Raw genomic sequence first — 15,703 nt, 5'->3', positions numbered from 1 at the left:
ACTGAGGTACACCGCCTGGGTAATACCTAGGAGGTCCACCCTCCCAGGCCTTGCCACTGGGCTTTCCGGTGGGGCAAGTTTATTGCTTGTTGCCTGAGGCGCCCCGACCGGGGAATGCCGACGGGGTTACTCAGGCAATTTTTAAAATTGCAGGAGTGCCCCTCCTTTAGGGGAGCCTGCTGGGTTACCACTTTCCGGCCTTGTGCCACATTTTGCTGAGTGGACAGCAAATAAATATAATCCATTTTAGATGTGGAAATTGATGAATCGCACAGGTAAGAAATTCATTTTTATAGCATTGAAATGTTAGTAATTGCAATTAAGAATATGAAATTGGATCAAATGTTTGTAACGTGTCTTCTTCCTAAGATTAAGGGTGGTGGTGTTTGATCAACACTGCTGGGGAGCCATGATGTAATATACTGTTTTGTTTTTAAATCCCCGAAACAGTGTTTCATGGTAAACAACTGATGATCCCTTGAAAAATAAATTATTGGTATTATAGTAAATTCGAGAGCGAGTTGATGCAGTGATTGCAGGTGATTAAATGACTTACTGACTGGATGGTTTTCTAACGAATGATAAAAAATATTTTTTTGTATAGTTTTAAAGGTTAAAAACTTCAAAGACTATATATATATATATATATATATATATATATATATATATATATATATATATATATATAATGCCATATTTCTACATACCCATACGTAGATTAAAGGAAATTTTAATATATTTTATTTGAGTAGCCTGTCGAACAATAAATTCGTGCGCAATATATTTATAAATTCTTAAATTTATATTCTTCTATAGAAAGCTATATTTCCTATCTTGATTGTATTGTTTTCTTTTTATTTGGTTGGGATTACTATACAAATATTAATATTTATATTTACTCCAAGTTTGGCTTCTAAACTTAATCTGTATTGTTTGCTTTTATAATAATATAAAATATTACAAATTATATATATATAAATATATATATATATATATATATATATATATATATATATATATATATATATAATGCCATATTTCTACTGACCCATACTGTATTTTAAACCTCTTTTCCTTTCAATCAGTGACAATGATACACGATGTGCTATTTATACCAAACATGAAGTTGAATTCATCAAATGTGAAAGTTCGAGATCAGGTCTTGCACAAAAGAGTAACGGCTGTAAGTACTACTTCCGATATATTTCACAATCAGTTAAAGTAAAGAGTTTCTTGCAATATTCCATATTTTTATCACCGGAAATCTTGAGTTTTAGTGACGTCTCTTCTTTACTTGTCATCTTCGGTAAATTACTCTTTAAAATTGACTTTAATAATGCTAAGAAATCAGATCGACAAATAATGAGCATGTAAATAGCCATACCGTAATTTCCTAAGCTGGATTTAGCTCTGTTGAGCGAGGTTCGATATCGGTTAGTTAGCCTCGTCCTCTTTTTATCTTTTAATTTCATTATGTTAAATAAATTTAGTCTGTATCAAATGTAACAGGAGATAGCACTACGGCCAATATATTTCCCCTCTGTCTACACATGAAAGGTCGTTGGGTCTTAATGTATATCGTCTCCAATACTTTTAAGTGATAAGCCGAGTTGCTTCAGCTGAAGTCAGAGAAAGAATTTACACTAAAGTTCGAGGTACATTCTAGGTTATTTGTAACGTGCTCTCTTGAAGTCCCGGATGTAGACAATGATTGATGAAAATAATCCAGCCTTCCGCGTACGTTATATAGTACGTACTGCATGATACGATTGTGTTACCCTTGACTAATTCTTTCTATATAGTCAACCTCAGAATGATATGAAAATTAATATTTGATAGAACTAAAATGGTTATGGAAGGGCAGGTTATGCTTGGCGATAAATCTAGAACGCAATACGTGCATTATCAGAGCAATAAGAATAATATGCTGCAGAACATATTTGATTAGCGAATTCATCGCTAGCGGTATCTATCACAGCAACTATTAAATTATTAGTATCACTCTCACTGACAAAACTGCAGAACGTGTCGTCCACATATCGAAAGTAACATAGTGAACTTGAATGTGTAGAAAATAATAAAAAAAAATGTAAGCTAACGCTGAAGCTAGAGAGCTCCTCTAGGCAACCCCATCCATCTGACGATGCATAATGTTCTGAAGATTGAACCCTGCTGACAAGTTGACAAAAATCCAAAAATTCAATAATCAAATTTTCAGGGATACAAAGAAGAAAATATATAGTTAATAGGTGTGAAAACAATGGGTTAACTGGTGTATGTGTCATGGAGTTGATTGTGATCGAAGAAGGGCCTTTTGATTTGCATATGTGCGTTTTGCTTTACACGTGTATCGATTACTGGGTATTTTAGAGTATTAATATAAGCAAGGCTGAGCCTGGTCAGTACTAAAATAGGTGACTGTTTATGAATTCCAGATGCTGTATGTGCTCTCTGCTTATCTCAGCATTGTTTCCAGTCGTCTAGCATTTCTCCTTGCCACTGGATTCAAGCAATGCCGATTCAAGAGAGGTGTGATTGTTGAGTGCATAACCCTTGTCTGGCAGTTACACACACAGTTACCCTTACAGGGAGTATCCATTGTCTCTTGAGACTAAACGGAGGCATCATCAATGTTGGTTTTGTTTTACGTCTCTTACCGGAAGGGAGTGATTTGCATATGCGTCGATTACTGGCTATTTAGGCGGGGTTTTCCGATTCTGGTGAGTTTTTAGAAAGTTCGGTAGACTGATAGACTTCGTGAGAGCCTTATTGGTTGTTACATATGAGATTTCATACTCTTTTGGTACTTAACTCCTGATTAAGTTGGAATCGTGGTTTAGCATATTTCGCAATATTTTTCACCTGATCTAACTTTTAGCTATAAACTACTCATTGGCATCAAAGAAAATTTTCGGATTAGGATGTGATTTTCTTACTTAGAATAAAAATACGAATTTTTTATTTGAATGAAATAATGATTTGTCTATGTTAAGAATAAACCCAGCTTTCAATTTTTGTAATTGTTGGTGCGTGATACTATCAATGTGCCCTGCACAAGTGTTAGGGAGCAAAAAAAACAAAAAACAAAAAAAAAAAAAACAGGAAAAATATATATCAAAAAGAGGAAATAGGTTTGTCGGCAGAATAAAAATATAGGAAGTTATTCACAAAGGAACACAAAAAAAATTGAATACGATTGCTAAACAAGGCGTGGCGGTGATTGAAACAAAAGAATCAGAAAATAAAGGGGTATTATTTAGAGTTAGTTTACGATCATTTTCAGGAGTGGCAATAGGTTTTGCGATAGTTTACAACAGTTAGGAACAGTTTATTGACAGTTTAGTGTTTGCGACGGTTGACGACAGTTAGAGTTGAAGATGGTTTTCAGTTGGACACAGTAGAACACAGATCTTGACTTGGACCAGGTCGAGATGAGCTGATATTAACTAAAATTAAATAAATAAATAAATAGATAGGTGCTAAACTTTTTAGCCCGTTAAAAACTGGCAAACTTATAGGTCGTTGCCTCAGAATGAGTGCTTTATGCCAAATTAATGGTTGAATATGGTTAAATCTGTGCCCAGTTTTGCATTTAATACTAATTCCTATTAATTTCTATGAATACCGAAGTTTGCATCAAACGCACACTATAATACTTTGTTCACTAAATCTTATCATGGTGATTACTCCTTATTTATCTCTAACTTTGCATCAAAAATGATAGCGATAGCATAATATAACAAAGGACCATACAAAATTTCAGCCAAATTGCCCTAGTAGTTTTTGAGTAAATTTCTGAAATAAATGTGGTGATTAATCTTTATTTATCAGTAACTTTGAATCCAACGGATACCATAATACTTACTTCGCTGCACCTTATAATAACAAAAGTTCATATAAAATTTCAGCCAGATTGGTTCAGTAGTTTGCAAGAAAACTTTTGAAGTAAATGTGGTATTGTGTTGACTAATCCATATTACTTACTTTTCATTAAATGGATACCATAATATTTAGTTCGCTTATGTTTAACTTTGGTATACTTTAACTTCACAGTTATTCCATGTACAAACACATAAGACAAACAAAAAGACAGACAGAAAACAGATGTACCTATATTATATTTATCTTTGTCATCCTATCCGTCTGTCTTTCCGTCTGTTCCACTTTTTATTGGAAACTACTGAACCGATCTAGCTGAAATTTTGTATGGCCCTTTTTATGATACAGTGTAACGAACTAAGCATTAGTGTATCTGTTCGATGCAAAGATAGAGATTAATATAGATATATAGATTATATAGATATAATATAGATTAATATAGGTATTTAAGTTCCACTTTTTGCGCTGATTTGGCTAAAATTTTATGTGGACTTTTATTATGATATTATACAGCGAACAAAGTATTATGATATCCGTTCGATGCAAAGCTAAAGATTAATAGGTATCAATGGGAATTAGTATTTAATGGAAAAGTGAGCACAGAATTCAATTATATACTATTATCAATTTCGCATAAAAACTCATTCTAAGCCAACGTACTATAACTTTTGCTTATTTTTAACGAGCCAACAAGTCTAGTTTATCTTAGAGATTTGAAAACCCATTTGAAATGATATTAGCCAATCAAAAATAAGATTATTTCCGTTTTTAACTTATTTTCGCGGGATTTAGCTTTATCGAAAATTGTTTTAATATAATTGGAAATTAATTAACCGATTACAATTGGTAAAATATTTTAAATAGTAATTAAACTTTAAAGTTTTCGTCAAAATGCACCCGACAAATATCAGAATTTACAAAGACCATAACAACAAAGTTAAGAATGGTAGATCGAATAATTAAAATAGTACAAGTTAGTAATCTTCATTTGAAAATGTTGTCATATTAGAAAGTGTTAAAATTAAACTAGCGTCAAATCTCTCTCACATAACTAACAATTACTGGTAATCGGAGCTGGGTAACCGAGAAATGGAAAAAAAAAAACAAACAAAAAAAAAAATGACATATGTACAATTTTACTTTGTTTTTTGTTTTTATTTTTTGCTTCATCATTATTTTTTGTTTAACAGAATTTTTGTGCAGATATGTTTAACTTGTCATTTCTTTTTTCTTTTCCTGGCCCTATTGTTTTAGTTGATCATTGCTTCTCTGTCTTACTGTTGGACAAACCACATTATTCTCACTAACCCTTGTCCTTGAATGCCCTTCTGATCTTGATAAGTGGCGTCTCCTTTGTAAAAAAGAGAGGAATACAGAGACGTTCACTGTAAGTTACTAAGGTTTTATTTCTTGAGAGATTTGACTCACACAGGGGGGGGGGGAGACTAACGTTCTATCAGCTAATTAATTAACGATATTCAAAGTTTTCTTTCTACATTATTGGCCAACTACCTTCTTTAAAAGATTTTTTTCTTAAATGATACGAAATATTTTTTCAGAAACTATATATATTATAAACTGAGATTTTACAATATATATATATTTTTTTTTTTTTCAGATGAACGTTTTATGGGTAATGGTGATTCATGTGTTGGCAAAAGAAATCAAATACCAACAATACAAGCTTCATCAAGTAAGAATACCATTTTATTTGGTTGAGCCAAAATTCCGTTTTTTTTTGTTTTTTTTTTAAATTTTATCTTCCCGGTCACTAAAGATCATTTTATATCCTTATTCTTGAGATTACTTTATGTAGCAAGTATGCTAATGTTAGTGTGTAATAAGTCCCCGAGCAAAGAAGTTCTTACATTTTTACTTGTATATCATGATTTTAAATGAGAGATCAAATAGCTTTTTATTATAGAAATAGAAAAAGGAGATGTGCTATATGAGGAAGAATGCTGTTATAAAACCGGTGTACCAAAAATAGTTTGCCTGGTTCCGAAAAGGAAATTCTTCGGTGAGGGATGCTTCTCGCTCTGGCTACCAAATGATGATCAACAGTGACAAGCTCAACAAGGTGGCCGTTCGACAGCCAGACAAAACGTAGACATTCTGAAGATTTACAAATCGAGCATAGGAAATGAATTGAATAAATATTATTTTTAAAAATCGAACTTTTTTGGAGAATCTATCATTTTACCTTTCTTATAAAATACATTTACAATTTATAAATTAGATTTATCAGTAAAAATGAATTTATTTTATAAAAATATAATAATAAACAGAGCATAAAAATAATATATAAACAATATATATATATATATATATATATATATATATATATTGTTTATTCATATTGTTATAGATGATTATTGTTTCTCTGTCTTACTATTGAACAGACTACATAAACCCTTATGCTTGAGTGGCCATCGAGCCTTGATAAGTGGCGACACCCTTGTAAAAAAAGAAAGTAATGCGGAGACGTTCGCTGTAAGTTTCTAAGGTTTTATTTCTGGAGAGAACTGACTCACACAGGGGACAAAGACTTTTTTCCGCCATCAATCGTTCATTTCTTTAGCTATATTTAAAGCGGGAGATAAGAAAAATAAACGTGTTGGAATCGCAGTCGTCCAGACGTCGACTCCAGGCTCGTTTGTTATTTCCATGCCGCCGTCATTTAAACGAGCCAGGACTGCATTTTTATCACAGTCGTTTTGGTGTGGCAGAATATAGTTGCAAAAGGCCCATTTGTTTTACTAACTAGGAAAAGGAATTTCTAGAAAAGTAATCACAGCACAGTCTTCACAAATGTTACCAATTTATACAGGCACATTGCTTTGTCTATACTGCTTGTGGTATATGACCTCTGAAACTCCTCATTGAGAAGTCGTCAATGGAATCGATTTCACTATTTTCACTTGTGGGAAATTTTCTCGTTTCTTGAACTTGGAATTGCGTGGAGACTTTACGTGGATTTTCAATGTAGTTGATTTGCCTTACACCCATTTTGGCTCGGATTTTCTGCATCACTTTAATCTTTGAGTGGATGTGCGCAAATGCCTGCTGATTGATGCTAATATGGAACTTTCCTTTCACCAGTCCGGTATTGTTCTTTGCCATTATCGATACCTCATACCAAACATTACAATACTCTTTCACTCCTCTGGAGTTGATAAAAATTTCATTGTGAGTAAAACCCTAATAAATTGACATTAATGGCTCCCCGGTGTTTTTGCGCCATAGCTATCCCCCTGCAGAGATATTAAAACCAGATTCATACACCGCTAGGGATTTGTTGTGGTTCTGTAAGTGCCCGGAAAAATACGCAACTCCGTAATTCGTGGAAATAAAATATATTGAACAGAAAAGCATCATTCAAAAAGAACCATTCATGTTTTTTCTGTAATATTTTCACCCACGTTGATCCGAAAACGAAAAAAAAGGGAGTCACCTTCTATCATGATAATGCTTGTCCTCACACGGCACTACTAGCCAGAGATCTCCAAGAAGAATTTGTCTGGGTAATCTTGACTCATCCTGCATATCCTCCTGGCATAGTTCACTCGAATTATCATTATCAAAAGGCCACACGAGGATAAGGGTTAAGTTTTATGTTAAGTTCACGAGAGGAGATTGAACATGAGTTAGATTCATATTTCACATCAAAACCGAAATAATTTTATAAGCTTGTTGACAGATGAAATGGGGTTATAGTGAGTAAAGCTCGTTATTGTTACGAATAAAAAAAAACACACACAAGTTTTCATTTTAAAATGAAATTCTAAATCGGCAAAAGTTTTTCATCGACCTGATATAAAGTTATTGTACGGACAAACCAAATAAACCACCAAATTCATATTTTTTAAAATACTGATCAATGTATACAGTTGACGTGTGAAGGTTATCTAATTTGCATGTTACTTTGCAAAATTACATCTCATTAATTCACAATTAGTTCTTATTGTTTTCTAATTCAATGATTGTGTACACAATGTGATGGATAGAAAATTAGCATTCAGAGTGAAAAAAAAAACTTTTTTGGACACTTAGTAATAGCGATCCGGTTCTACATTGTAAATTAAAAATAAAGTCCCCGCCCCCCCCCCAAAAAAAAATAATCTACACACCGCAGTCAAGTAAATAATCCAGTGAGTATCTTCTAATTTATTCTACCTTGATATATTTCAGCCCAATCGTACACAAGTCAACCATTTTACTTTTTGTTAAATATTTTTGTTGTTTGGTTGTTTGGTTGTTTGGTTTTACGGCATATCAATCCCTTTGGGATTATTTAATGCCGAATCCGATCATTTTGGTAAAAGTTTTTATGCTTCAAGCTTTTTTATGTCTTTAAATATTTAGTCATGATATTTAGTTTGGTTGTTTTGTAGAAGTAATTTGTTCTTTTTGTTTTTGCTTTTTGGCTTTGCAAAATGGAAAGGGAAAATGATAACATTAATGTTTGGTGAATTTTAGGCCAGGAAGCCGGTATCTTCAGACAGCCTGGCATAGGATCAGAAGATTAGTTTTAATAAAAAGTTAAAACCTTTTGTCAATTGCTTGTAATCGTAATAAATATATTAATTATGGTTAATTATTTACTTTTAAGACACGTGAAACCTCTCCACAGCCTATTCTTTCATTTAAATGCCGAATCCAGTAATTTTAGAAAAATGATTTTAAGCTTCAAGTTCTGTATATTCAGAGGAAATTCGGAGGAAATTGTTAATTTAGTTTTTGGCTTTGCATGACATCATTGAGTTTTGCAAAGAGAAAGAATACAAACTATAACATCATTGTTTGACGCACTTTAGGACACGAAGGGTTACATTGTAAATTAAAAAAAAATTCCACATTGCAAAAACATCATGGCCAAATAAAAACACCAGTGCGTAACTCTCAAATTTATTTCATTACAAGATTAAACCCACTTTAATGCATTTCAATTCTTTTGTAAAAAGTCAACTGTTAAAAATAAATAAGCTTCTACCCAACACACACACACGCCGATAAGAAGAAGCCCAACTTCTTTGCAGTAGACTTGGCATAATCTATTTTATATATTTATTCCAATTTATGTAAACTGTAAATATTAGACCGAGGACTTTGAATGTTTTATTACCGGAAAGAGTATTATCAGCCATGGCAACCGGTGATTGGAAAGGTTTCTTATTGATATTTGTTATATCCTTACTTTAAATAAGAATACAGCAAGAAACACGGGGTTATGGGTGAAAGACAAAGGGGTTTATTTACAAGGGAATACATGTGAAATAAGAGTTACTCGACCTCTTTTCTTATTCTCTTCCTGTATTTTTTTCCTTCTGCCTCAATCACGTGAGAGGGTCAATATATAGATAGTTCGTTTCATCTATGAAGGTATGTTAGGTTATTCCATTACATCATTATTAAAGGAAAAAAGGGTGTCTTTGAAGAGTTGAATTTAACTTTCGATTTTATTACCCCATTCTACTACAGAGTGAAAGACATTTTCTAAGGATTCAGCCATTGGCTTTGATATCAGTGTGTTCAATTTACTTGCATGTCGAGAATAAACGATATTCCTAGTATCCCATTATGATAAAATAATATGCATATATTGTGGAAAATAAGATCGACAACCTGTTGAGATACACTGCATGAGAGATTATTGTGTTAAAAATAAAATTGATTAAATAACAAAACCGATATATATATATATATATATATATATATATATATATATATATATAGTCATCCACATACAGTACTGTTTCGCTGTTTCACAGCTCATCAGTGCGGCTAGACAGGCAACTACCTCAAGCCAGGATTGAAGCCCGACCGTTTGTACGGCAGTCAAGGCTCCTAACCATTACGCTATTGGCGGCTAGTATCATAAAACTGAGTAAATCCCTCACATTTCTTCAAATATTTAAATATATCTCTTCATGGGACAACACTGAAAAAATTATTTTTTGACACAATGAAAAGTAGTCTCTCTGCAGCATATATAACAGCGTTAATTTATTTTCTCCTGAAAATAACCCAAAATATAGCCATTAAAAGCTAAACCCCTGGCAACAAAAGTGAGTACATTCCTCACATTTCTACAAATATTTTAAGAAATGTGAGGAGTGTACTCAGTTTTGTGATACCTATATATATATATATATATATATATATATATATATATATATATATATGTGTGTGTGTGTGTGTGTGTGTGTTTGTGTGTGTGTGTTTGTGTGTGTGTGTGTGTGCAATATAAATTTATTTATTTATACAAGCATTATTGGCTCTACTTAGCATACATGTTTCAACTCCGATATCTTTCGAGATCCAACTTCTTCAGGACACAGATATCGAGCTAAAACACGTACACTCACACGTTTAGCCAATAATGCTTGTATATATAGAATAAACAAAAATGTATGCTATAATACAACTCTACTTATTATTGAGCACTATTTTACTATTTTATAAACACGGGTTTCATAGGATTAACATATAGGAAATAATAGAATAATTATATATATATATGTGTGTGTGTGTGTGTGTGTGTGTGTGTGTGTGTGTGTGTGTGTGTGTGTGTGTGTGTGTGTGTGTGTGTGAGTGTGTGTGCGTGTTGTTTTTTGGCTACGTATTTTATCAAAATATTTAGCCTCTACGCGGTCATTTTCATATTTAAGGATATGTTATAAAATTAAATCCTTGAATTTTTGTCCGTGCATGTCTTCAGTGAGTGTTTCAGACTTTCTTAATGCCAACACAATCTGACTGTGGTGCGAGGTTAGGCTTTCAACATCACCCCAAATATTCTTTCTTTAATAAATTATATTGTCAATTAAATGCTTCAAAAATACGTTTGCTTAAAGTTAATATTCTTTGACAACAAATAAACTGATTAATTTTCAGTAAGAACCTTATTCAATTTACAGTTATTATTAAAGAATGTAACCTAACGAATATTATAAGGTGTTCAACTGTTGTTTAATTTTAACAAATTCCTGTGTTTCTACTCTAATCTTCCGTTTCTTAGAAGAAATGTGTTTATTATTAGAGCATAATCATTTATGTGTTCCTTTTTATTTTTAGCTACAAATCGTTTAGGCTATCATCAAGTAACCGAAGCTATTGGAACGAGTACAATATCCACGGAGATCTCTACAAGTAAGTATCAGTGATATTTGTACTAATGTTTAAACGGATATTAACATTTAATGTTCGTGTCATCTTCTAAAAACACAGAACTACTAAATATCTCTCCGTTGTTATCTTCCCTATAATTATAAAATAAAGACGATTTTTCGCCTATACGAAAAGACACTATAGAAATACAAATACGGGCGCCAAATATAAAACCCAAATAGTGACGCTGTCACTACCTGATGCATGTTTTCCGCAAATAAAAATTCATAAATTCATCCTAGTCACTCCCTCAAACAATTCATACTTACAGGTGATAGAGATATAATGTAGTCATTATTATATTCTTGTATTCTATCAAGATACACCCTTTAAAATATTTCATGGTGTTCAATTATTGCACGCATCTCTCCTTGTTTCATTTTATTAATTTGCGTCATTAACATTCATCTAACACTCATTCAGATTCATTCCTTTGTTTAACAGATTGTATTTTACGAAAATTTCCCTCCAAATAAGTTTTGCACAATTAAATATGGCGTCCGTCCACATTAGCTTCGATAGAAACACATAACACTCAAATTATCACACGTACACTAATACGAAACAAATACATTGCTTACCGCAAACACTACAGTTTTAATAGCTTATCCAAAACATGCAATAGAAAACTGTTTACTTTCCGTGAATACATAACTTTCCACATTGATTCCATTAAATCATTCTGTAACGTTGACCAGTAAACAATAAGATGCTATCTTTCACTGGCTGAAGGCCAGTTTGAACTCCAGTTTGATTATCAGAACGTTATTTATCATACATAAACTAATGTACCTATTTACTATGCCTCCCCACGGGACAGAGTTAAAATTGCTTATCATTAACACTATACACAGGTTTAATAGATTCTTCAACACAAACATTACAAACCTGTCCACTTTTTAAACCATCATTTACAGTAAATGCATACGTTTTCAAATTGACTCAAATAAATCATCCTATAATGTCGGCAGCTAAACAATAACTTGCATATCATTCACTGTCCACGGACCAGTTTAAACTTAATTCCACAGGAACAATGTAATTATATCTCCTTTTAAAATTATTTTGTTTTTGTTATTTGAAAACGTCTTATAGAAATGCTGACATGAGAATTTCTTTTGTCTTTTAAAGCATTTATATCGACTAACATGCGTTCTACGTATGAATTTATCCTAAATTTTATTGACGAGATTTTGTTTTCGTCATCAAAATCAAGTAACAATGAAAAAAAAAGAAAACAAAGAAAACAAAGGTGAAAATAATGACTAGACTCAGTAATTAATTAAGTTAAAGTTTATTAAAAGAAATAAAAGTCCTTGTTCCGGTTTTCTAAAACATGTTAGCAACGTTAACAAAAATATATATACATCAAACATATACAAAAATTATATACAAAAATATATATACATTACAAAAATATATATACATCAAACATATGTAGGGGGGCCCCGCAGCAGTTATAGGCTAGGGTCCCACTTTGTAGGCTGAGTTGCGGAACCGATTATTGTGAAGGCTGCGTGTTCGATTGCTAGAAGGGTCGAAGGTCGTCGTTTGCAGATCGTACAGCATAATGAAAACAGTCAACAATAAGGGCACGTGTTACGAGTACATTTAAGACATTAAAATGAAGCACGCTAAAGCAGCAGCAGCATTACATATTTACATATATACAAGAAATATTTATTCACACAGAAAAGTTACGAACATTACAGAGTGTTTGTGTGTATATGAACTAGCATGCATGTAGATAAAATGCGTGTATGTGTGCTTGAATGTATACGAGAGTTCGTTGAAGTATACGTTAGAAGTCGATTGTGTGTGTAAGAGTTGTCAAGTTATACCCAAGTATTCGATCTTACCTTGGAGAAGGAAAACAGCCTGCCGAGGCGCGTCTAAGATTTGCGTCCGATCACATTCGAGGTTCGAATCGAAAAAAAAAAAAGGATCGACATGTAAACTCAACAGGTCCCTCTGGGCTGTACCCGTCGGATCCTGGTTCACAGGACCGTAAATGCAAACCAGCAGGGCTACACTCTTAGTTTTGTCTAGTGATGGACCACTCCAAATGTAACCAGACGCTTACTGGTTATTGGAACTACCGCTCTTATACTCTGGGCATGCAAAACGTGCACGACCCTAAGTCTATGTGGCAACTCTTATCTTCAGCTGGCTGTTCGTCGTCTGATGCTGCAGTTGAGTTCATCCTTCGTGGGGGGCCTGATGAATGGCTTGTACTTTGTTCTTCTCAGCCGCAACTTGGCGTCGGTGCTGTAATAAACCGTGTTTCAAGTCAACAATTCAAAAATAACTCTGAGATCTTTTCTTATGAACAAGAATAATTATTTAAAAGATCTTTACGGTAAACTTCGTACAAGGAAATCTAAGTTCTTTGGGTTCTCAACGGCTTGCACAACTAGGTTCTTTTAGACGAACTCCCAGCTAGGAACAAGAATGTTTCAACTTAGCTTTTCTGGGGTATGTGCCCCTTGGGGCAGAGCTCAGGAGCGATACGTTCTCTTCAACGCCAGTCAGCCAAATCTCTCCTGTTTCTAAAAACACAATGGTTTTATCAAGTAATTTCCAACCACCCTTCTCTTAAGGCCTCTCTGTTTTCCTCTCTAGAGAGTACTCTTTCCTTTCTCTATCCCATTATTTTATATTCTTTTTCTTTTTTCTTTTCTTGTGAATCTCTTCTTTCTCTATCTCTCTTTAATTCTCTCTTTCCTTTTTCCTCTCTCTCCTTGTCTCTCCCATCCAACCAAATATAGGCTTAAGTCAATTATTTATTTATTTATTTCCTTCTTTATATATTCTAAAGGTTGTTTGTAACGACCCACCTTTATATTTCTCCGACTGGTAGATTATCGCTATCTTATGGCTGCCTGGGTGGTCAATCAGAGACATAACATAATGAATAGATTTTCTTTGATTTATAGTTTTTTTTTTCTATGCGCTTAACGACAAAAGGTCTGGTTTTTCTGAATCCAGGTTCTCGTAACTGTCTGATTTAATAAATTATCTTGAAATGCACTTTTCCACCCCAGAAAAAAAAAAACAATCTCTCACCTTATTTTTCTTGTTTTAAAGAAATTCTATTATCAAGTTGCCAAAATTCTATTATCAAGTTGCCAAAACAAACTGATATCGTTTCTTCATTCATTAACTCCAAACTCGCCTAAATCTTCCTGATGGACTAAATTTTATGGACATCTGTTTTTTTTTATCAAGTGTCAGCATAGCCCCCCCTTATCATACCTCATCATCTGTCATCCTCATCTATCTGAGCAGAAAGAGAAACGGAAGTAGAAACCGCCACCTGATGGGCAACGAAAGCGAAAATTACAAGGGCAGGTAACCGGTGCGTTATTTTAAAGGTGTATGCGTGTGCTCAATTTGAGTAACACATGTTAGATTTAAAAGTCATAATACATAAAAGAATCTTTGTGAATGTATTAGTATTTTTAGTTTATAAACGCCAAAGTAATTATTCGTTTACGTATGCGTTAGTATTGTCTGTTTCAAAGCATATGCACTTTGGAACGGGGGCCTATTTAATAGCGTAACAATACGTTTCAACGATAATTCTTGTCAACGATTCAGCAAACACGTGTTTCCATTTTATCTATATCTGGAAATGCGGGTGTTCATTTTATATTAAAGCGTAACTGAGTGCCATAATCCGACTAGACTACCCGTGACCCGTTGGGTCAGTATGTTATATTAGCTATGGAATTCATGTATGAGCGTGACGTAAAGAAAATAGTTTTTTCTTGACATAACAGAAACATTTCTATGAAAGTATTTTAAAATGAAAAATCACGGATGGATCACTCAAACATGAAAAAATAATCCTCCCTATTCGTGTAAAGTTACCTATTTTTCCGAATAATCAAAAATCGAAAATTAAACATGATTTTCCTACGAATCGAACGCCGACACAAGTCATTTAGTAGCAAAAACGCACATGAACCTACCGATGAGAAATATAAGAATGAAAATCCCATATTGGAATCCTTCAACCAAGTTATACAAACTTAAAATCTAAAAAAAAAAAAAAAATTAATAAAACCTGAAGCAAAAAAATAAAACCTAAATAAATAAAATAAAATAAAACTAATATTGAAACAGATTAGTAAATGTGTCAACAAATTCACCGTTCTCACACAACTATTTTGTATCTAGAAATGTAAACAAAAAATAAAAAAGAAGGAAGGAAGGAAGGAAGGAAGGGGGATGGATACAGAGTAGTAGTAGTAGTAGTAGTAGCAGTAGTAGCAGTAGTAGTCTTGGCTTTACTACAATTGTTCTTATGTTTGTCAACGGGTTAAAGTTGTTTAGTTGTAAAAAAAATTGCGACAGTATAGTTGTAATAAAGAATAGTTGCAAAACACCCCCACTCTTCCCATATTAAATAATAATTTCGAAATAATAACGTTAATATTTCAGTGCGCAGGTCAAAATCTGCAAAAGAAGCGATTTGTGTTTATTTGTTTACGTTGTTATGAGTTAATGTTTATGCGCGCATGCGCAACCGAATGTCATAAACCGGAAAGTGGGTTACATCACTCGTTACAAGGTCATTTGAGTTTTATAATTATATAGATTGGATCTGAACTGGGTTTAATCGATTTCAGAGTATAGATTATCCGCCTCT

The 15,703-nt window shown here is 33.2% G+C and overlaps 1 protein-coding gene across 2 annotated transcripts in view; it reads left to right on the top strand.

Moving 5' to 3' along the window:
- LOC145290256 (uncharacterized) overlaps positions 1–15,703 on the top strand; it is a 103,219-nt gene that overhangs the window by 60,793 nt on the left and 26,723 nt on the right. For both annotated transcript variants that reach the window (XM_080136485.1, XM_080136475.1), the window contains 3 exons: positions 1,086–1,183; positions 5,498–5,572; positions 10,957–11,031. In XM_080136485.1, coding sequence (XP_079992611.1) covers positions 1,086–1,183; positions 5,498–5,572; positions 10,957–11,031 — 248 coding nt within the window. The remainder of the gene's footprint in view (positions 1–1,085; positions 1,184–5,497; positions 5,573–10,956; positions 11,032–15,703) is intronic.

Source organism: Euprymna scolopes, chromosome 1, assembly GCF_053919585.1.
Source record: "Euprymna scolopes isolate OS-2025 chromosome 1, ASM5391958v1, whole genome shotgun sequence".
NCBI classification, from domain to species: Eukaryota; Metazoa; Mollusca; class Cephalopoda; order Sepiida; family Sepiolidae; genus Euprymna; species Euprymna scolopes.
This window is presented reverse-complemented; position numbering and strand designations above follow the sequence as displayed.